Raw genomic sequence first — 23,700 nt, forward strand, 5'->3', positions numbered from 1 at the left:
CAGTACTCAGTCTGTAGTCGTCATGCAGAGCGGTCGGTCAGTAGTAGCAGCCCAGTGCGGTTGTGTGATGTAGGCGGTCGGCAACACTGGTCAAGATGAGGAATAAGGTATACTGTTAATTAATATAATCATTAGATAATGAAAAATTTTATTTACTGTAATTATTCTCCAACAAGTCCCCCAATAATAATTTTTTATTTCAAAAGCATTTTCTCAAAAATTTAATTTTTTATTGAACTCAAGATTTCGTTGCACTTCCCATTTCATTCCACTTCTTTTGAAGAAAAATTCCACTAGAATCACAAAAAAAAGGAGAATATTATTATTTGCAATGCAGTTCCTCCAAGCGGTGCGCAACAACAAGAGCAGATGTGTGACATCCATTTATTCTGAGGTAAGACTTTAATTCTGATTGTTTTACACAGGGCCAAAGACCGATATTTCGGTTTAATTGTATTTTCTTGTCACTGAACGGACTTTAAATTTTGTGAAGAATTTGTATTTGAGTCAGATTGCGAATTTCACATTTTGTTGCCATTGTCAGTACATTTCATTGTGGGCAGGTTACGCATAGCGCAATGTCCATTAGCATTCATAATTAAATATTGTCGTGTTTCTTTCTTTCAAATCATTGTGGGGAGGTTACACTTGGCGACCCTGCCAGGATCGTATTTCGTTGAGAGTCTTTTGAGCGACAGTCAGATATCTGCTCTTATTTGCTTAGATATAATTAGGATTTAGCGCAACGCTTTTAATAATATTGTGACTTTCTTTCTACAGGTCAACGGCAATTTGTTGCTCTGTTGTATTGGTGTGTTGCTTTTGCATTGTGTTTATTTGTTTTGTGAAAAATTTTGACTATTGTAAAAATGCCGCGAAAGACTGTGAATAGTGTATCGCGAGGTATTATGAATGAAATTACCGACCCAAACAACTTTGCCGATAGGACATGCGACACGCAGTGTAATGATGACAATCCTGCGTTCACTAACAATCAGTGCATTCCAACCACTAATGATGACTTTCACCTTAATGATGAACAAACGAACTCAATTGTCTCGTCTGTTAACTTGACGACAATTGATGACGCAGAACGCTCTATTGTAATGAGCGCTGCAGAGCTTAACACACCCGATTTGGAAAATTCAAGTAACGTACAGGCAAATTTGTCTAAAGAAAATGATCAGGATACTCAAAGTAGGACGGATTTATTTAATTCCGGAACAGTGTCTGACAATGTACATCCGACTGATAAACGTTTTTGTAAATTACAGAATGACCAAATGGTCACACAAAACGCGACAATTGTAGATACACCATCAAACAGTAGTGAGAATAAAGTAGGTAATGTTACTTTGGAACAATTTATGACAATAATGCTACAATCTAAGAACAAAAATGACGAAAATTTCAAACAACTTAGGGAAGATAACAAACAAAAGAACGAAAAACTAGACAAACTTAGTGAGCAGTATAAACAACTTAATAAAAAACTTGATGAGCAGAACAAACGACTGGAAGAAGAAAACAAACAATTTAGAGAACGGAACAAACAATTTTCTGAAAGTATTAAACAGCCGAGAGAAAAACACGATAATGTTAATGAACAGAACAAACAAGTTAGGGAAGAGATTACAGCTGTTACCGTTCAATGTCAGGACAGTAAAGAACAATTACATGCGGATACTAAGGCTTGTGCTAATAACAGTAATGAAGAAGTTGGCACTGTTGCACAAGGCTTAGATAATTCAAATGCAACACAGATACATGAAATTAATGCAGTCACTGAAGAATGTCCTAAAAACGAAGTACAGATTCGCGACGAAATTAATTTAGAGTCAGTGGAAGTTTCACACACTCCGAATATGGAAGATGACGAGAAATTTGCACGACACGACAACCAGAGTGACGAAAGTATTAAAGTAACAGAATTAACAATTATTTCAGTCACCAATACGTCACAGAATCCGCCACGTTGCGAGCATTTATCAGAGTCGCGCAGCGTGTATAATGTGAGCAATTTACAGCAACTACGCGACTTAAAATCCGAAAAGCCACGCGACTTAAAATCTGAAAAGCTATGCAACTTGAAATCCGAAATGACACAGACAAACAGACTTTCACACAAACCTGAACGTGTTCTCAAAGTCAGTGACGAGAATGTTGATTATAAGCAATTTGCATTTGTAAGAAAATCTAAGGAATTTAATAATGACAGCGTACAGGTACACGCTTTGAGCTGTATACGACAATTTATCTTTGTACATTCACCGCTATTACCTGTAATGCAAAAGCTAGCTTTGAACCAGATGCGACAATTTATTTTTGTATTTTCATCAGCATTGCCCGTAATAAGGAAACTTGAATTAACATGGATACAACTATTTACTTTGGGAATTTTACCGCTATTGCTTGCAACGCAAAAGCTAAAATTTATTTGCAGTGCGTAATAGACCTCAGGGGATTCATTACGCTTTAATGAATATGTGCCGTAGCGAGCATAGGGCCCCGAGCTGTAGTAGTGCTGTTTCATCTTTAGTTTTCTGCACTGCTGCCTTCTCTTCTACTATCCTTTATATCTATCAAAACTGCTCTTTAACTATTGCTCTACGTAGGATTAAGAATATGTAATGAAAACCAGATATGACAAACTTTTACCGAATGTGACAGTTATCAGTAGGCACTCCCGTAATGACAACTACCGCCGTAATTTTAATAACAGATAAAATCGTAATCATCAGTATGTGTAAAATTAATAGCAAACGCATTTTTTGGTAACAATAGACGTTTTCCACCACAATAGCATGAAAGTCAGCCGCTTAGCATACGTAACCAACAATGCAGTCTACAAGGTCAACCAAACTTTAATGTTTCGCCGCGTGCACGTATAGTCCCAGCTCCAACAAATAGTAACGCACGGCAGCAAAGAAATAACTACGTACAGACAACACACTATTTCAACTCGCATAGCAATACGCCGTATAGAAATTACTATCTTGACAGACGTAAAAATAACGAGCACAATTTTCAGCGTACATTTAATAACAGTCGATCTTATGAGCAGCAACAACATCAGCAACAACAAATAATCATGAATGAAACAGACAATAGGTGTCATCCATAGCGTAACACGTCAGTAAGAAATAACAGAACAGTTCATATAGTGGATATGCCACAACATTCTCCCGTAAATAATAACACGTACGATAGATTTTAACCAGATACAGCACAGATTGCATATTACAGTAACGCAAACATTACTTTTGACACGCAGAATTTTGTTCACGAGAATGTTATTTGAAACATGCTTTGTTGAATGCTCCACTTTTATCGCACCCAGATCTTACCAGAAATTTTTCCATTGCCACCGACAGTTCCAACACCGCTTTAGGCGTACATATTTTCCAGGAAATAGAAGAAGATGGTTCAACAGTTATTAAAAACATCGCATTTGCAAGCCGCATTTTGTCACCTGCTGAGCGAAATTATTCTGTTACAGAACTTGAAACATTATGTGTTGTATGGGCTTTCACGAGATTTCGGCACTTTCTTTATGGCAGACATACCACCGTTTACACAGACCACAGAGCAATACAATTTTTGCTTTCAGCTAAATTTACTCACGATAGATTAAGCAGATGGAAACTTTATTTGCAAGAATTTAATTTTACGATTGTTCACATTCCCGGTACACAAAATGTTATAGCAGACGCACTATCGCGTTCTCTCGGCAACAATCAGCAAGACGTAGCAACCAACTTCTGCAAAACAAATTTCAGTGTCATGTACATTCAGCAAGTTGCATTTGAAAACTTTATTTCATCATCATTACAGGACATAGCACGAGAACAAAATAAAGACAATGTGTGGAAAGAAATTAGACACCTTTGGGAAGATAAGAATAATGTTACGATTAGGAACCACTACACTGTACGCAATGACATTCTGTTTCGCCGCTCTCACCCTGACAGCAACATTTAGTTATTATGCATTCCTGACGAACTGGTTAACAAATTAATTTGGTACACTCATCTAATTTACGCACATTACGGAGCACGAAAATGTTTTCTTATACTGACACAGAACTGTTATTTTGCCAACATGGAGAAACGTATACGACGAGTTTTAGCGTCTTGTAAAATTTGCCAGAAAGCTAAATCAGACACCACTTCACATATTCCTCCTTTATATCCCATTATACCTGTTAAATTAAGACACATGGCCGCAGTAGATATTTTTGGTCCGATTCCCAGAACTAACAGAGGTTTTTGCTACATATTTGTCGCTGTTGAGCTCACTTCAAAATTTGTTACTTTCACTCCGTTACGCAAAGCTACTGCTAAAACTGTTTCGAAAGCATTTGTAAAACATTTTCTATCTCATGTAGGGCATGTAATGAAAGTAATTTCTGACAATGGATCTCAATTTCGTAGTAGCGTATGGACACGCATGTTACGAGCCAGAAACATTTCTCCGATCTATATATCCAAGTATCACGCTTCTTCGAACCCCTGTGAAAGATTAATGAAAGAAATTGGTAAGCTGTGCCGAATATACTGCCACAAAAGACATATTGATTGGGATACACACATACTGTCATTCCAAGATGTAATTAATTCCATTCCAAATGAATCCACTATGCTATCTCCGACTGTTATACTGAGAAACGTTGAACCACCGAACAAAATTAAAGAATTAATAGAATTTCCCAAAAGTCGTCGCCTACGACACCACGAAATAATTGACATTGCGCTGAAGAACATCAAACGTGCCGCAGAGCGCCGGAGAAGACAGCAAAAACAGGTTTGTAAACGCCGAGACTTTCACGTTGGACAGAAAATATTAGTGCGTACACACTATTTATCCAGCAAATTAAAAGGTAAGTGCAGTAAATTTGAACTTCTATACGCAGGTCCATATCGGATTCGCAGCATCCCTCACCCCAATGTTGTACACGTCGAAACTTTGAGAACCAGAAAATCGAAAGGCAATCACCATATCTCAAACATTAAACCGTTTATTGAGTGAAACCACTGTATGATTCAACACACTATGATGCCATTTACTAATGCAATTACCTGGCTAATTACTGATGATTATCGTATTTTTTCTTGGCAAGTGCCCGGCAAGGTAAGGTTAGCAGGTCGCTCTTCTTGTCGTTACACATCAGACCGTGCATATTTTTTCCAGATGAATTTACACATTTACGACTATTTCAGCAATTATATTTATGTGACTACTTATTGATGATTATCGTATTTTTTCTTGGCAAGTGCCCGGCAAGGTAAGGTTAGCAGGTCGCTTTTCTTGTCGTTACACATCAGACCGTGCACATTTTCCACTTTTTTTTGTGTATATGACTGTACTCCAGTTTTGTTTGTATGCACTATGAAATAGTTAAGATATAACACACACCAGTCGACTTTGACATTTTTTTTTTTGCCTTATGACATCTCAACATCGTGAATGTTTAACATTTTTTTTTGCTACTGCATTGTATTATTCTGTGTACATTTTTGCATCTGAACACTGTCAACGTCTTTAACATATTACGTTTTCTGTCATGTTATGCTGTATGGTTAATTGTGTCACCATAAACCAGTCATTATTTAGTGGGTATATGATTTAAATGCAAGACATTAATCTCTGTTCATCAATTTCAGAAAGAAATGATGCGTGTAAGAAATAAATTCAACAGAAATGGGAATTTCACATACGGAATAAACGAAAGAAGATGCAATAACTTTATGAGGAAGAGTAAATGGATCAGGATTAACAGGCATTAACAAGAATATACTATACTCATCGAAGAATAGCAGTCTTAACTAATTTTTTCTTTCAGAATACAAGGTGATTGATGCAGGCTGTCAGAGAGAACTACACATCTTAGTTTTAGTGATGAAATATGCTAGAGATAAGGAATAGTTATGTAATGAGTAATGAAGTGATTTTTTGCAGATGATAGTGAATACTGATGAATAATGATGAAGGAAATGGTATTATGAATAATGAAGTTTTTCTTTACAGGTGATGATAATGGTGAAGTTATGATGATATGGATAATGAAGTTTTTCTTTACAGATGAGGATAATGTTGAAGTTATGTATTTATGCTATGTAGTTATTTAAGTATTTGTTGCAGTTTGCTTTGACAGCAGGTGTTACATTGCATAGTAGGATGACTGAAAGTTTTGGAAAGGACAGCTATGGAACACATTTTTATACACACTTCACTGCCTGTTAATTCGAAGTTCACTACTTTTCAGCATAGTGTGCGTTTCTTCTTTCAGGTCAATAATCCGTTTTTGTATTTTTTCCAGGAGAAGTTTTTTTTCATGATACTTACTAAACCTGTTACTTATTATACCTGTTCTAGTACTTGCATTTTTATATTTTTACCCATTTGTGTCTATCGTTTATAAATGTGATCACATGTACTGCCTTGTTACATAATCTTGCTACAGCTGACTCATGACGAATGACGTTACCTATCCTCATTTGCTGCAATAGGTCAAAAGCCAATAGTGTTATGCCTCAGCAATTAATTATCGATCCCAACGCAATGCATTGCTAACAAAAAACATGTATTACCAGTCCCACATAATGTCACTAGTTTATGATAATTCTGAATAATACTGATCAACTATGAATAGCATGTCACTTGAGTAATGACCTCTTAATGAGACTATATTCAAAATGATGCTTTGTCACTAGCTAATAACTGCCACTGTTTATTGTAATGAGTACTTGTAATGCCCATGATTATTAATGATTTGACTGTAATTAACTGATTTTTAATAATGACTTCGTAATAATCTGAATAATACTGAATGATGATTTTATTCAATACTTGCTGGCCACTGAGTGCCAATAATTAATGTCACTCCACGAATTGTTATTAATTATGCCATTGATTAGCTCTTGTTTCCAATGTTGATACTTTGTAATTTGAAATGAATGTGACTGTTTAATAATGCTTTGTAATTAGGAGAAGGCTAATAATTCTTAATATATTGGAATTTCAAATGATTAATTAACGATGCCATACTTTGTTGTTGGAAATGAATGTGACTGTTTCATAATGCTTTGTAATTAGGAAAAGACTAATGATTCTTAATAGATTGGAATGACACATAATTAATTAACTATGGTACTTTTTAATAATGCTTTGTAATTAATTAAGGCTAATAATTCTTACTATACTGAAATGACAAATGATTAATTAATTAACTGTAATTAGACAAATGATTAATTAACGACAAATGATTAATTAACTGTAATTAGACAAATGATTAATTAACGACAAATGATTAATTAACTGTAATTATACAAATGATTAATTAACTGTAATTAGACAAATGATTAATTAACTGTAATTAGACAAATGATTAATTAACGACAAATGATTAATTAACTGTAATTAGGCAAAGGCTAATGATTATTGGAATGACAAATGATTAATTAACTGTAATTAGGAGAAGGTTAATGATTCTTGATTATACTCTGTAACTGAAAAGAATGCGATTATTTCATAATGCTTTGTAACCAGGAAAAGAAGGCTACTGATTCTATGTACAACAATTAATGAACATTTTTCTGTAATACTACATACTTGGTACAGAAATGTTCAATAACTGGGCTATGAATGCCACAAACTACTAATTAAGTCTGTAATTGTCAATATTATGTGACATAATGTCCTTCTCCTCATAAGCTAACTACCCTGAATTACTGCAATGTCCATTTGTCCTGTTTATCCTAGTGATCATGGAGCACTATCTTTGGTTTTGCACTAATTCTACGTTGGTGTGCCTTGTAAGAGTGTGGTGTTGACACGACATGCTGTCCACCACCGTGAGCAATGAAGACGTTATTATGGTCCCACTGTTTGGTGTACCTAATGTACTGCCAAAATGAAAACATGGAACATTACTACGACAGTTCAGTGTCTTTGCTACACTGATAAATTCTGATGGGAAAAGATCTTCAAGTTGTGTCACTTGGTGTTGTACTTCTGTGGAAAGATATGGACTTTCAGAGCAGCTGTGTGCAATCTAAAGTGCTACAACCATGATGCAATCCTTCCCTTTCCTATCCTGATTCTTGTCACATAAAAAAAAAAAAAAATTTTTTGGTAACATCATTTATGTTCATAGGTTATACATTTTTCGATTCGCTGAACTCCAATGCGAGTACACTTATGTCACTTGTCAACATAATATTTTTTGCCAGTCTGTTTATTTGTTATGAATATGCTAAAGAATTTTTTCAGTGCCTGTGCACATTATCTGTCAAATAATTTGTATATACATTTTTCTGATTTGCTACTATGTTTTGTACTCACATTTTGTCTTTGTCTGATATATTTTGTACTTAGTGCGTGTGCACAACATTTAAATACTCTGTAAGTTGTAGAATTTTGTTAATTAAAGAAAAATTTTGCCGCGCTTGGCAAGTCCAAATGACTCACCATCGCTGCCAAATTTTTGCCCCCCCAGTGGAGGGTTATGAAACTCGTATGTAACATAGCAGCGATGGCGAGGCATTGTAGCATCTGTGACCAGAGAGTATGCGATTGACCGCGCGAGTGTTGCGAGCGGTTCTCAGTCAGTAGCAGTCTGTCAGTCGTTGCGAGTCTGTAGCTCTGTCTAGTTGAGAGCAGTACTCAGTCTGTAGTCGTCATACAGAGCGGTCGGTCAGTAGTAGCAGCCCAGTGCGGTTGTGTGATGTAGGCGGTCGGCAACACTGGTCAAGATGAGGAATAAGGTATACTGTTAATTAATATAATCATTAGATAATGAAAAATTTTATTTACTGTAATTATTCTCCAACAAGTCCCCCAATAATAATTTTTTATTTCAAAAGCATTTTCTCAAAAATTTAATTTTTTATTGAACTCAAGATTTCGTTGCACTTCCCATTTCATTCCACTTCTTTTGAAGAAAAATTCCACTAGAATCACAAAAAAAAAGGAGAATATTATTATTTGCAATGCAGTTCCTCCAAGCGGTGCGCAACAACAAGAGCAGATGTGTGACATCCATTTATTCTGAGGTAAGACTTTAATTCTGATTGTTTTACACAGGGCCAAAGACCGATATTTCGGTTTAATTGTATTTTCTTGTCACTGAACGGACTTTAAATTTTGTGAAGAATTTGTATTTGAGTCAGATTGCGAATTTCACATTTTGTTGCCATTGTCAGTACATTTCATTGTGGGCAGGTTACGCATAGCGCAATGTCCATTAGCATTCATAATTAAATATTGTCGTGTTTCTTTCTTTCAAATCATTGTGGGGAGGTTACAAGTTTAAATAGGCAAAATATTATCTGTTACATGTTGTATAATTACGTAATTCTGGTTTTCACGTCCGATAGGCAACCTCCTTTAGGCACATCATGGTCAAAGCAACAAAATTTCTTTCAGAGGGTAACATTGCTCTGCTTCTATGTACCATAATTGGTTAACAAAATAGTTTCAGAACTTAAATAACGAGCAGTATGAGTGTTACACGTGGCTTTTCCCGTGACAGGACTATTTGTTCTGTTGTAACATTGCGCGTAGTAAACCAAATTTAGTAATAGATAGCACAAGCTACGTAAGCAGTTAATGTTATAAGATATCGCGCCAGTCGCATAAGAGTGGCCCCAGTAGCGCCACCACGAGGGTGCAAATCAGGTTCTCCTTAAACACACGTTGTACCGGTCGTTAGCGTTAGTTACCTTTGAATTCGACTCGGTGAGTTATTAACAAAACATGCCTTTAAGGTAGCAAAGACTCCATCATCAAGACGTCACTGAGTTTGGACAAGGTCGTGTAATGGGGCTACGGAAAGTTGACGTACCTTCTACGACACTGCAGAAAGTCTTTGCAGAAATGTGGCTACTGTACATGATTGCTGAGGAGTGGTCACGGTTGCAAGAAGACCAGCTTCCTAGAGGAAAGAAAATCGTGTTCAGCATATCGCTCTGGCGCATCGTGCTGCATCTGCAGCAGCAATTTGAGCAGCAGTTGGTACGTCAGTAACACTGTCACAAATCGGTTACTTCAGGGACAGGTCTGAGCCAGACGGCCTGTCGCGTAATTTCCGCTGGTCCCGAGCCTCCGCCGTTTGCTATTTCACTGGTGTCAAGCGAGAGCACGCTGGCGGGCAGAGTGGAGGGGTGGTGTTTTTCTAATGAAAACTGGTTCTGCCTCGATGCCAGTCATGAGCGTGTGTTGATCAGACAGAGTAGTTGAGGGCCTGCAACCCACCTGCCTGCGTGCTTAACACACTGGACCTACACCTGGAGTCATAGTCTGATGTGCGATTTTGTAAGGCAGCAGGAGCACTCTCGCCGTTATCTCACGCACGCTGACTTGAAATTAGTACCCCATTCTGGTGATTCGACTTGTTAAACTGCCAGTCATGAACAAGGTTCTAGGGGATGTTTTCCAACAGGATAACACTCGTCCAATTACCGCTGTTGTAACCCAACATGCTCTACAGATCGTCGACATAGTGTCGTGGCCTGCTCGATCACCAGTTCTGTCTCCAACCGAGCATGTATGGGACATCACTGGACATAAACTCCAAAGTCAGCCCCATTCAGCATTAGCTGTCCCTATACAGACGGACGAAGTGCAAAAAAGAAAAAAAAATGTTCAAATGTGTGTGAAATCTTATGGGACTTAACTGTTAAGGTCATCAGTCCCTAAGCTTACACACTACTTAACCTAAATTATCCTAAGTACAAACACACACACTCATCCCCGAGGGAGGACTCGAACCACCGCCGGGACCAGCCACACAGTCCATGACTTCAGCGCCCTAGACCGCTCGGCTAATCCAGCGCGGCGGACCACGTGCAACAGGCATGGAACTCTATTTCACAAACTGACATTCGGCATCTTTTCCACACAATGCATGCACGTTTTCAGGCTTGCGTTTAACATTCAGCCGGTTACACCGGTTGTTAATGTACCAGCATTTCACATTTGCAATGGCTTACCTCGCGCTCACATTGACCTGTGATCTAGCAATACTGGTTCAAATGGCTCTGAGCACTATTGGACAACATCTGCGGTCATCAGAACTACTTATACCTAACTAACCTAAGGACATCACACACATCCATGCCAGAGGCAGGATTCGAACCTGCGACCGTAGTGGTCGCGTCGTTCTAGACTGAAGCGCCTAGAACCGCTCGGCCACGCTGGTCGGCTGATCTAGCAATACTAATTACTTCACTATATTACATAGAGAAAAATATTCCCAAAACTTCATCACTCTACATTAATTATTTTAGCGACAGACCGTGGTTGTGTTGAATAAATCAATGTATTCGTCGATCTTAGTACCGAATACTTCATCATGCGACGCCGTTGGCTGCGATGGACTCACCAGACGCCGTTGAGGAACCTGAAGAATATGAGGAGGGGCAGCGTGGGCATGAGGGCGGCCGCCACAGAGCACACGAAGTTGAGGGCGAGCGTCACCAGCAGCACCTGCCGCCGGCCGCGCGTGTCCGCCACGAAGCCCCACAGGTGCGAGCTCACGATCATGCCTGAGGATGGAACACCATGTTAATGCCGAAACATGTACTAGCCGCTCAGTTCAGAGACCTTGACACTGTGATGTCATATCAGATAGCAGCAGAACAACTATACACTGTGGGCACAGAAGTCGTCGGGTACCTCCTAATATCGTGTCAGATCTCCTACTGGTGCAGTGCAGCAACTCGGCATGGGATGGACTCCCAACAAGTCGTTGGGAGTCACATGCAGAAATACTGAGTCTACTGATTTTGCAGACTACATAATTGCGGGAGTGTTGCCGGTGTAGAATTTTATGCACGAACTGAGCTTTCGATTACTTGTCATAAATGTTCGATGGGATTAACATAGGGAGATCTGGATTGCCAAATCATTCGCTTGAATTATCCAATTATCTTCAAAACGACCGCCGTAAACCATTGTGGCGCGTAGTCATTCATAAAAATTCCAGCGTTATTTGGGCACATTTAGTCCATGAATAGCTGAAGGTAGCCGAATATAACCAGAGGGTCTAGTCCATTCCACGTAAACAAAGACCACATCATTATAGTGAAACCACCACCTTCACGGCTCCCCCCGTTGGAGCTTCGAATCCTCCCTTGGGCATGTGTGTGTGTGTGTTGTGTGTTGTGTGTGTGTGTGTGTGTGTGTGTGTGTGTTGTCCTAAGTTAAAGTTCGACTAAGTAGTGCGTAAGCCTAGGGACTGATGACCTCAGCAGTTGGTCCCATAGTCCATTCCAAAAATTTCCAATTTTTCCAAAACCACCACCTCACCCAGTGCCTTGTTGTCAACTTGGGCCCATGGCTTTGTGGGGTTGCTCCACACTCGCTTCCTACCATCACGTCTTACCAACTGAAATCGGGATTCATTTGACCAGGTACGGTTCTCCAGCCGTCTAGGGTCCAACCGATATGGTCACGAGCCCAGGAGAGCCGCTGCAGGCGGTGTCGTCGGGCTGTTAGCAAAGGCACTCGCGTCGGTCGTCTGCTGCCACAGCCCATTCATGCCAAATTCCGCCACACTGCCCTAACGCATACGTTCCCCCTAAATGTCTTTTTCCAAAGTTGTTTCACAGAAAAAGACTGCACTGTTGTTCCTTCTCTAGATTGTCGCACAGATGACAAAATGGTAGATATCGAAATAGATGACAGAGGGATAGAAAAACAATTAAATTCGCTCAAAAGAGGAAAGGCCGCTGGACCTGATGCGACACCATTTCGATTTTACACAGCGTAGGCTAAGGAATTTGCCCCCCTTCTTGCAGCGGTGTACCGTAGGTCTCTAGAAGAGCGTAGCGTTCCAAAAAATTGGAAAAGGGCAGAGGTCATCCCCGTTTTCAAGAAGGGACGTCGAACAGATGTGCAGAACTATAGACCTATATCTCTAACGACGATCAGTTCTAGAATTTTGGAACACGTATCATGTTCAAGTATAATGACTTTTCTGGAGACTGGAAATCCACTCTGTAGGAATCAGCACTGGTTTCGAAAACGACGATCGTGTCAAACCCAGCTCGCGCTATTCGCCCACGAGACTCAGAGAGCCATAGACACGGGTTACCAGGTAAATGCCGTGTATCTTGACTTCCTCAAGGAGTTTTATACAGTTCCCCACAGTCGTTTAATGAACAAAGTAAGAGCATATGGACTATCCGACCAATTGTGTGATTGGATTGAAGAGTTCCTAGATAATAGAACGCAACATGTCATCCTCGATAACAGAACGCAGCATGTCATTCTCAATTGAGAGAACTCCTCCGAATTAAGAGTGATTTCAGGTGTGCCGCAGGGGAGTGTCGTAGGACCGTTGCTATTCACAATATACATAAATGACCTTGTGGATAACATCGGAAGTTCACTGAGGCTTTTTGGGGGTGATGCTGTAGTATATCGAGAGGTTGTAACAATGGAAAATTGTACTGAAATGCAGGAGGATCTGCAACGAATTGACGCATGGTGCAGGGAATGGCAATTGAATCTCAATGTAGACAAGTGTAACATGCTCCGAATACATAGAAAGTAAGATCCTTTATCATTTAGCTACAATATAGCAGGTCAGCAACTGGAAGCAGTTAATTCCATAAATTATCTGGTAGTAGGCATTAGGAGTGATTTTAAATGGAATGACCGTATAAAATTAATCGTCGGCAAAGCAAATGCCAGACTGAGATTCACTGGAAGAATCCTAAGGAATGCAGTCCGAAAACAAAGGAAGTAGCTTACAGTACACTTGTTCGCCCACTGCTTGAATGCTGCTCACCAGTGTGTGATCCGTACCAGATAGGGTTGATAGAAGAGATAGAGAAGATCCAACAGAGAGCAGTGCGCTTCGTTACAGGATCATTTAGTAATCGCGAAAACGTTACGGAGATGATAGATAAACTCCAGTGGAAGACTGCAAGAGAGACGCTCAGTAGCTCGGTATGGGCTTTTGTCCAAGTTTCGAGAACATACAATGACCGAGGAGTCAAGCAGTATATTGCTCCCTCCTACGTATATCTCGCAAAGAGACCATGAGGATAAAATCAGAGAGATTAGAGCCCACACAGAGGCATACCGACAATCTTTCTTTCCACGAACAATACGAGACTGGAACAGAAGGGAGAACCGATAGAGGTACTCAAGGTATCCTCCGCCACACACCGTCAGGTGGCTTGCGGAGTATGGATGTAGATGTAGATGTAGATGCGTCTAGCTCCAACTACCATTCCGCGCTTAAAGTCTATTATCTGCCGTCGTGCGCCCATAATCACGAATCACGTATCGCCGGAGTAAAAATACCTTGTGTGCGCGATACTACTGCCATCTGTACATGTGGAGATCGATATTTTATATCTTTTGTCACCTCCATGTATTACGCCAGTCATCAAAAAGGAGTTCAGGAATAGTGTGAATGATACATTTGCGGGAAGAGGTCTCCTTACGTAGTGAGTGGAGGTTAGGGGACGAACAGCTAAAGCACGGAGATGGAGTATACAGAGAAGAAAGCAGGTGGCGGCTCCTTTGATTTCTCTTACGCCAAGCGAAACATTGCGCTTGGCGCAATATTGAATCCTCGCAAAAGCGAAACTATATAGCTGCTTACTACTACCGGTCGTAATGGACATTCTTACGAAACGGAAGTAATGTAACCGACGAAATGAAAACGTTTACGAAAGGGAACGCCAGTGAAATAAATTGTGATAAATCTTTAGCCAAAAACATGTCACATAAGCTTTTAAATTCATTATGTTCACATGTGTAATCTGTCAACTGCCACTACGTTTAGCTTCAGGTAACATTCAAGCTGCTTTGTTTTGTAAATATCGTTCTTTTTCCCTGCAGCAATTTCATTATTTTCTTAATGTTTTCCTGGGACTTTGAGCGTATAAATCATCTTCACTTCCAACAGAAACAGCTGTTGTAGGACACTTTGCAGGAGGTACAGTGTTTGTGTCAGTGCTGGAATTTTCATTCATGTTTTCAACCTGAAAGTAGCATATAGGTATTATTTACTTCCACGTCTGGATGAACAGTCAATAATGACGATTGACAGTCGTCCGAAATTAATTAGAAATAAACTAGCGTGCACGGATAGCTAAACAGCTTAAAGAAATTGGTCGTGGTAAGTGGGATATACGGGTTCGAGTCCTGTTCGGACACAAATTTTCATATGTCACTAATAGATACAATATCTCTATCTAACACAGTTCATGCCAAGATATTCGCAGTCAGCGTATTTATTTCGAATTAAAATAGATATTACTCTGAATGAAGACAGTAGACTGCATTGATACTTAGTTTATGTAAAAGTTTTAGTCCAAGAGCTAAAAATTCACTCTGACGTATTATGTAATATGAATCATATTCTTTAAATAAAAGACGATTCATGTGTTGCAAAGAAACTTCTGCCAAGCTTTGTCCTAAATATGAGATGTGTTTGAGCGTTTCCATTATGCAACTGTTAGTGTGGAACGTATTCTTCATCATTTTCTTCCAGCAGTAACTATGACAATAAATCGTAATCACTAATTTGAGAAACGTGTGTCTCCTTGGACGAACTGTTCACGACTGAGCTGCCGGTTGCTTGCATGTTGCGCCATGAGGTAGTACACTCGTATAAAAATATAGATATGTTAAAGAATTATGTAACTAAAAACGCAGCCGTATTAAAATTCAATGCTCTGTCAAAATTTCAAGATACATGATTCTGAACAAACGAATGTCTTTCTCTTGGCAACGGATATGGTTCTCTGCATGAGGACAGGGCCACATGAAAAATGTCTAGTCGGTTCACCTCGTAAGACAGATGTGTACAAGAGAAGAAGGAGAAGGCACGACCAGCGAGACACAGTGTTAGTGACGTGTGTACTCACCCACGTAGATGGTTCCGCTGAGGAAGCCCTTTTCGAATGACGTCATGTCGAAGTCGCACTGGGCCGCCGGCGTGACGTAGGCCGCCGCCAGAGACTCGAAAATCATGGAGATGAGGCAGAAGCCGCAGACAGTCACCAGCACGTAATGGAAGCGGCCCACCCCTGGAACACACGCATCGCTACCAGCTGTGATTGATCTTGCGGGCTTCCTGAAGATGTGTCTGGTGGAGGACAATTCGGACTTTACAGTGCAGTTCCTCGCGTACCAGCAATATTTACTTAGGTACGCATTTCGTCTGGTAACATTACGGCCTTCTGGCTCACAAACCACTCATGAAGTTGAGTCTCCACTGCATATGGTACATGAACAGCCCATAGTTAATATATGTAATGAATGTAAATGTGGCTTATCCAAGCATGGTACTATGAGATCCTCTCCCAGGCCTAAGGGGATTGTACAGTCCTCCATGCCCCAACCATGCAGAAGGTTTCAGTTTGGAACTGCGGTGTTTGGTCGAAGATGTGGGTGTCAAAAGATGGCCTCACGACAATGAACTTCTGATGGACAGTCGATGAAGAGCTGGGAATCAAGTGCCAAAACGTTCGAGTATATTGGAGAATTTTGTAAAATGTTTGATAAAGAATTTTCCAGAAGGTTCTAGAAATCTCTAAAATGTTCCAGAATTTACTAGAATTTGTTTCGCATCCCATCACTTTCATTTTCCTTAATCTGCTTTAAACGATTCCCAAGAGTATGTTGAAGCATGGATCTAGTCATCGCCTGTATATGACTTTCTGATCTGGACTATATACCCACCAGAAAAGTATAATGGAAGATTTGAGAACATTCTTAAATACCCTGGAACATCTTGGGACATTCTGAAAAATTCTACAATATTCTGGAAAATCCTAGAACATTCTGGAACATTCCAGAAAACTCTACGATTTTCCCTGAAAACGCTAGAACATTCTGAAATATTATAGAGCACTTTTGTTTCTGGTGGTACTGATGGTTTTCTTGTAGTGCAGTATAGAGATTTTACAGAGGCAGTCGTTGTGGTTGTAGAGCTACGAGTGTCTGCAGTGGTTGCCATCACACTGTGTTGGTCACTAGAACACCTTCTGTCTCTTTCCAGTCAATATACTTTTCGAGAGAAAAATTAGATATGGTTCTATAATGATCTCGAGCTTTTACAAGTATTGTCGAATATCAACATACGTTTTTTTCTAGAAGATTCCAGAATGGCCTAGAATAGTCGGAGGTGCTTTATGAGGGTGATTTGATAAGTCTGGTAAATTTCCATGAAAGAAGGGAACATTTTTGTACTGCCTTCATATTTTGTAAGCCTAATAATCTATGGACAGAGTTATATTTTACTAAAGTTTTGAGGTTCTAGCTAAGCTATTGTTTACTAAACATTGCCTTGGGTGATAGAAGTATTCTAAGTACGATGTATACAAATTTATTAATTTTGTTGGTTACTTAGGCAGTATTGAAGTTAATAAACTAATATAACACATTTATACAAAGCAGTAATTCATACTGCTTATGTGAGAACAAAAACTGTGTCGACAACATGGCGGATAACGCAGTGCGCCTGTGTAAAATACGTGACAAAAACATGTTTGTGCTGTTACAAAAAAGAAGAAAAGCCAAGAAAAAACAAGGAGAGGAGAACGTAAGTAAAATCATCAACTGATAGTGCGTAACTTTAAACTCGTGAAATTGAAGTAAATGATTGGAATCGATGCTTTTGCACAGGCCAGCTGCAGCATCCAAACTGCTGTCGATATTGTAGCACTGTAGAAACTGAAGATACATGTAATCTGCCAGCTGAAGATGGGTGCAAACCCGAAATGCATATTGGCATAAATAAAACGCATTAAAAAATAGTGGCTGGCCGCTGTATTTTTATAGTAAAATATCATTAGAAGAAAATCGAGATCCATGCTGTTATTAAACATTTTCATTTGATGGGTTGGATTACTGTACAGAACAGAACTGGATGAAGTTCACTCGGGCTCTGCACCACCATTAAAGACAATTTACTTTTCGATTCATGAATTTAAACGTGGTCGGTCAAGCACCGAAGATGAAGCGTGCTACATCAATCCGATTGAGGTCACCATAAAGGAAGCCTTTGACAAAATCCATAATGCAGTGAACACACAGTGTGTGGTGGGGCGATCACTCTGTTGTAGAAATAATTGGAAAGCCAAGATTGCTTAAATACTGTTTACTGGATAACCGGTTTCAACTCACCAAAGGTGCCATCATCGGATCTGTGAAGATATAGCGTGACAGGTTTGACGGAGGGCTTACATTACACTATAGACATCACTATTAGTACAGTACCACATACCTGAATGTAGGTTAACGTTTATGAACCATTTGGATATAACGACACATGAGATAGGCCAGCTGATATAAAATAATTGTCACAAAAATAAAAAACAACTGCTCTCATAGTCATTATTTTCCATCAGATATTTAAGCCGAAGTCTCAAGATAAAACTACTGGGTATATGACCGTTGCTCGTCTAAGAACGGTCAGCAACACACTGCCCTATTCCGCGCTGGTTTTACCTGCCGCGTTTCTAGTGGTTCACGACCGGCCACCGGGTACTGCTGTCCCAGCAGTGCACACACAGGCCCACAGTGTAACCACTCATTACTACTGCGTTACAACTTTCCTATTACTGCTAATCAAATAGCCATGCAAAGGACACTTTCGCATACACTCACTGTACATACTATACATTCTATGCATACTATACATACTATGGAGTACGTCTATTAAAGAGTAAAAACATCTGAAGCAAAGGCATTATCCACATTAGAGCCATAAAAACTACATATTATAATTTACCCTTACTCATGTATGGAAGTCAGGAATTTACACATAGTAAGCTGTTCATAACACGACTTAGATACAATGTGACGAGTGATTGAAACCTGTACGCTGGGCTTTACCTGTCTGGACACCACCGAGCGAAGTGGCGCAGTGGTTAGACACTGGACTCGCATTCGGAAGGACGACGGTTCAATCCCGCGTCCGGCCATCCTGCTTTAGGTTTTCCGTGATTTCCCTAAATCAGTCCAGGCAAATGCCGGGATGGTTCCTCTGAAAGGGCACGGCCGACTTCCTTCCCCATCCTTCCCTAATCCGATGAGACCGCTGACCACGCTGTCTGGTCTCCTTCCCCAAACCAACCAACCAACCTGTCTGGACACTACGGTCTTAGGTATTGAAACTCTAAAAAAAGTACTAACGTGCTACAAAAGGCTCTCATCATCTATACACTCATTATGAACGTAGTACGGGCCGACTTTGCAAACCTTATAGGTACCTGAAATTAAGAAAGGCCCGGTGAGTAAAGTTTTTAGCAGTACTCTATAGGTGGTTTTCCGAGCATAACAGATACACAACACCAATCATAGTTTCTGAACAGGCCTCACAGGACCTCTAGAGCACCGCATCAAATATGTCAAAGAAATTATGGTCCGCCGATTCTAATTGGTCGTTCAACAATTTGCTTGGAAACCTCCTTCTGGTTTTGTAAATTTCGATGTTTTCCAAAACGTTGAGTTTGCTTCCTATAGGTCCTTTATGCAAGATTTTCATACCTTGTTGCATATCAGTAAGTTAATGGTTGGAGTCCCGCAGATGGTCACCCAAAGTGGACTTATTGTGGGCACTCGTGTGCTCACGAAAGCGCGTAAAAAACCATCTCCCTGTTTGCCCCACATAAAAGCATTCACACCCACCACATTTTAATCCGTGTACCCCTGTGTTTCTAAATTTGTCGGTGCTGTCTTCAATCGTATGCCTAAGTTTCGAGTGCAAACTATTTTCCGTGCTAAATGCCAGAACCACGCCGGACTTACGAAATTGTCTGTCTATTTTGTCAGAAGACGGGCCTTGATATATCAATGGAGCATACTTTTTACCCCTACTATCCTTAGATGGCCTTTCCTACTTGTTCCTGCTTTTTTTTAATTTTTGTATGTAACCTGTCCACCATGGCCGCATCATAACCATTGCTACAGGCTATATGCTTGAGATCATTCATCTCTTTAATGAGATTTTCACTCTGCAGCGGAGTGTGCTCTGATATGAAACTTCCTGGCAGATTAAAACTGTGTGCCGGACCGAGACCCGAACTCGGATCTTTGCCTTTCGTGGGCAAGTGCTCTAGCATCTGACCTACCCAAGCACGACTCACGCCCCGTCCTCACAGTTTTAATCTGCCAGGATGTTTCATATCAGCGCACACTCCGCTGCAGAGTGAAAATCTCAATCTGGAAACATTCCTCAGGCTGTGGGTAAGCCATGTCTCCGCAATATCCTTTCTTTCAGGAGTGCTAGTTCTGCAAGGTACGCAGCTACTGAGCGTCTCTCCTGCACTGGAGTTTATCTATCATCTCCGTAACGCTTTAGCGATTACTAAATGATCCTGTAACGAAGCGCGCTCCTCTCCTTTGGATCTTCTCCATCTCTTCTATCAACCCTATCTGGTACGGATCCCACATTGGTGAGCAATATTCAAGCAGTGGGCGAACAAGTGTACTGTAAGCTACTTCCTTTGTTTTCGGATTGCACTTCCTCAGGATTCTTCCAGTGAATCTCAGTCTGGCATCTGCTTTATCGACGATCTACTTTATATGATCATTCCATTTTAAATCACTCCTAATGCCTACTCCCAGATAATTTATGGAATTAACTGCTTCCAGTTGATGACCTGCTATATTGTAGCTTTCTTTCTATGTATTCGCAGCACATTACACTTGTCTACATTGAGATTAAATTGCCATGCCCTGCACCATGCGTCAATTCGTTGCAGATCCTCCTGCATTTCAGCACAATTTTCCATTGTTACAACCTCTTGATATACTACAGCATCATCCGCAAAAAGCCTCAGTGAACTTCCGATGTTATCCGCAAGGTCATTTATGTATATTGTGAATAGCGAAGGTCCTACGACACTCCCCTGCGGCACACCTGGAATCACTCTTACTTCGGAAAACTTCTCTCAATTGAGAATGACATACTGCGTTCTGTTATCTAGGAACTCTTCAATCCAATCACACAATTGGTCTGATAGTCCATATGCTCTTCCTTTGTTCATTAAATGACTGTGGGGAACTGTATGAAATGCCTTGCGGAAGTGAAGAAACACGGCATCTACCTGGGAACCCGTGTCTATGGCCCTCTGAGTCTAGTGGACGAATAGCGCGAGCTGGGTTTCACACGATCGTCTTTTTCGAAATCCATGCTGATTCCTATAGAGTAGATTTCTAGTCTCCAGAAAAGTCATTATACTCGAACGTAATACGTCTTCCAAAATTCTACATCTGATCGACGTTAGAGATATAGGCCTATAGTTCTGCACATGTGTTCTACGTCCCTTCTTGAAAACGGGAATGACCTGTGCCCTTTTCCAATCCTTTGGAACGCTACGCTCTTCTAGAGACCTATGGTACACCGCTGCAAGAAGAGGTGCAAGTTCCTTCGCGTACTCTGTGTAAAATCGAACCTGGTATCCCATCAGGTCCAGCGGCCTTTCCTCTTTTGAGCGATTTTAATCGTTTTTCTATCCCTCTGTCATCTATTTCGATATCTACCATTTTGTGATCTGTGCGACAATCTAGAGGTGGAACTACAGTGCAGTCTTCCTCTGTGAAACAGCTTTGGAAAAAGACATTAAGTATTTCGGCCTTTAGTCCGTCATCCTTTGTTTCAGTACCATTTTGGTCACAGAGTGATTGGAAAAGAGCACAGGTTCAAATGGCTCTGAGCACTATGGGACTGAACAGCTATGGTCATCAGTCCCCTAGAACTTAGAACTACTTAAACCTAACTAACCTAAGGACAGCACACAACACCCAGCCATCACGAGGCAGAGAAAATCCCTGACCCCGCCGGGAATCGAACCCGGGAACCCGGGCGTGGGAAGCGAGAACGCTACCGCTGAGCACAGGTAGTCCCAGTCTTCAAGAAGGGTCGACGAGCAGATGCGCAAAACTATAGACCTATATCTCTGACGTCGATCTGTTTTATTTTAGAATTTTAGAACATGTTTTTTGCTCGAGTATCATGTCGTTTTTGGAAACCCAGAATCTACTATGTAGGAATCAACATGGATTCCGGAAACAGCGATCGTGTGAGACCCAACTCGCTTTATTTGTTCATGAGACCCAGAAAATATTAGATACAGGCTCCCAGGTAGATGCTATTTTTCTTGACTTCTTGAAGGCGTTCGATACAGTTCCGCACTGTCGCCTGATAAAGTAAGAGCCTACGGAATATCAGACCAGCTGTGTGGCTGGATTGAAGAGTTTTTAGCAAACAGAACACAGCATGTTGTTATCAATGGAGAGACGTCTACAGACGTTAAAGTAACCTCTGGCGTGCCACAGGGGAGTGTTATGGGACCATTGCTTTTCACAATATATATATAAATGACGTAGTAGATAGTGTCGGAAGTCCCATGCGGCTTTTCGCGGATGATGCTGGAGTATACAGAGAAGTTGCAGTATTAGAGAATTGTAGCGAAATGCAGGAAGATCTGCAGCGGATAGGCACTTGGTGCAGGGAGTGGCAACTGACCCTTAACATAGACAAATGTAATATATTGCGAATACATAGAAAGAAGGATCCTTTATTGTATGATTATTTGATAGCGGAACAAACACTGGTAGCAGTTACTTCTGTAAAATATCTGGGAGTATGCGTGCGGAACGATTTGAAGTGGAATGATCATATAAAATTAATTGTTGGTAAGGCGGGTACCAGATTGAGATTCATTGGGAGAGTCCTTAGAAAATGCAGTCCATCAACAATGCAGGTGGCTTACAAAACACTCGTTCGACCTATACTTGAGTATTGCTCATCAGTGTGGGATCCGTACCAGATCGGGTTGACGGAGGAGATAGAGAAGATCCACAGAAGAGCGGCGCGTTTCGTCACAGGGTTATTTGGTAACCGTGATAGCGTTACGGAGATGTTTAACAAACTCAAGTGGCAGACTCTGCAAGAGAGGCGCTCTGCATCGCGGTGTAGCTTGCTCGCCAGGTTTGGAGAGGGTGTGTTTCTGGGTGAGGTATCGAATATATTGCTTCCTCCTACTTACACCTCCCGAGGAGATCACGAATGTAAAAGTAGAGAGATTCGAGCGCGCACGGAGGCTTTCAGACAGTCGTTCTGCCCGCGAACCATACGCGACTGGAACAGGAAAGGCAGGTAATGACAGTGGCACGTAAAGTGCCCTCCGCCACACACCGTTGGGTGGCTTGCGGAGTATAAATGTAGATGTAGATGTAGACATTTTGTTTTGATCCACCTACCGCTTTGACGTAAGACCGAAATTTCTTAGGATTTTCTGCCAAGTTAGTACATAGAACTTTACTTACGAATTCATTGAACGCCTCTCGCATGCACTGTGTTGTACAGGTGCTGGATGTCAGTTTGTGGGATGGAGTTCCATGCTTGTTGGACTTGATCGGTCAGTACAGGGACAGTTAATGCTGGTGTTGCCGTCCGATGACGTCACACATGTGCTTTATTGGAGACAGATCAGGTGATTGAGCAGGCCAAGGCAACATGTCGGCGCTCTGTAGAGCATGTTGGGCTATAACATCGGTATGTGGGCGAGCGTTATCCTCTTGGAAAACACCCACTCGAATGCTATCCATGAACGGCAGCACAGTATGTACAGATTTGCAGTCTGGGAGCGTGGTATAACCACGGGAATGCTGCTGCTGTCATACGAAGTAGCATCCCTGAGGATAACTCCTGGTGTAGGTCCT

General features: G+C 40.7%; 1 protein-coding gene across 1 annotated transcript in view; it reads right to left on the reverse strand.

The window, feature by feature from the left end:
- LOC124552347 (synaptic vesicle glycoprotein 2A-like) overlaps positions 1 to 23,700 on the reverse strand; it is a 79,328-nt gene that overhangs the window by 13,133 nt on the left and 42,495 nt on the right. The window contains exons 3-4 of the mRNA XM_047126616.1: positions 15,891 to 16,052; positions 11,384 to 11,546 (exon numbers count right to left, since the gene is read on the reverse strand). Of these exons, the coding sequence (XP_046982572.1) occupies positions 11,384 to 11,546; positions 15,891 to 16,052 (325 nt within the window). The remainder of the gene's footprint in view (positions 1 to 11,383; positions 11,547 to 15,890; positions 16,053 to 23,700) is intronic.

Source organism: Schistocerca americana, chromosome 10 (genome assembly GCF_021461395.2).
Source record: "Schistocerca americana isolate TAMUIC-IGC-003095 chromosome 10, iqSchAmer2.1, whole genome shotgun sequence".
NCBI classification, from domain to species: Eukaryota; Metazoa; Arthropoda; class Insecta; order Orthoptera; family Acrididae; genus Schistocerca; species Schistocerca americana.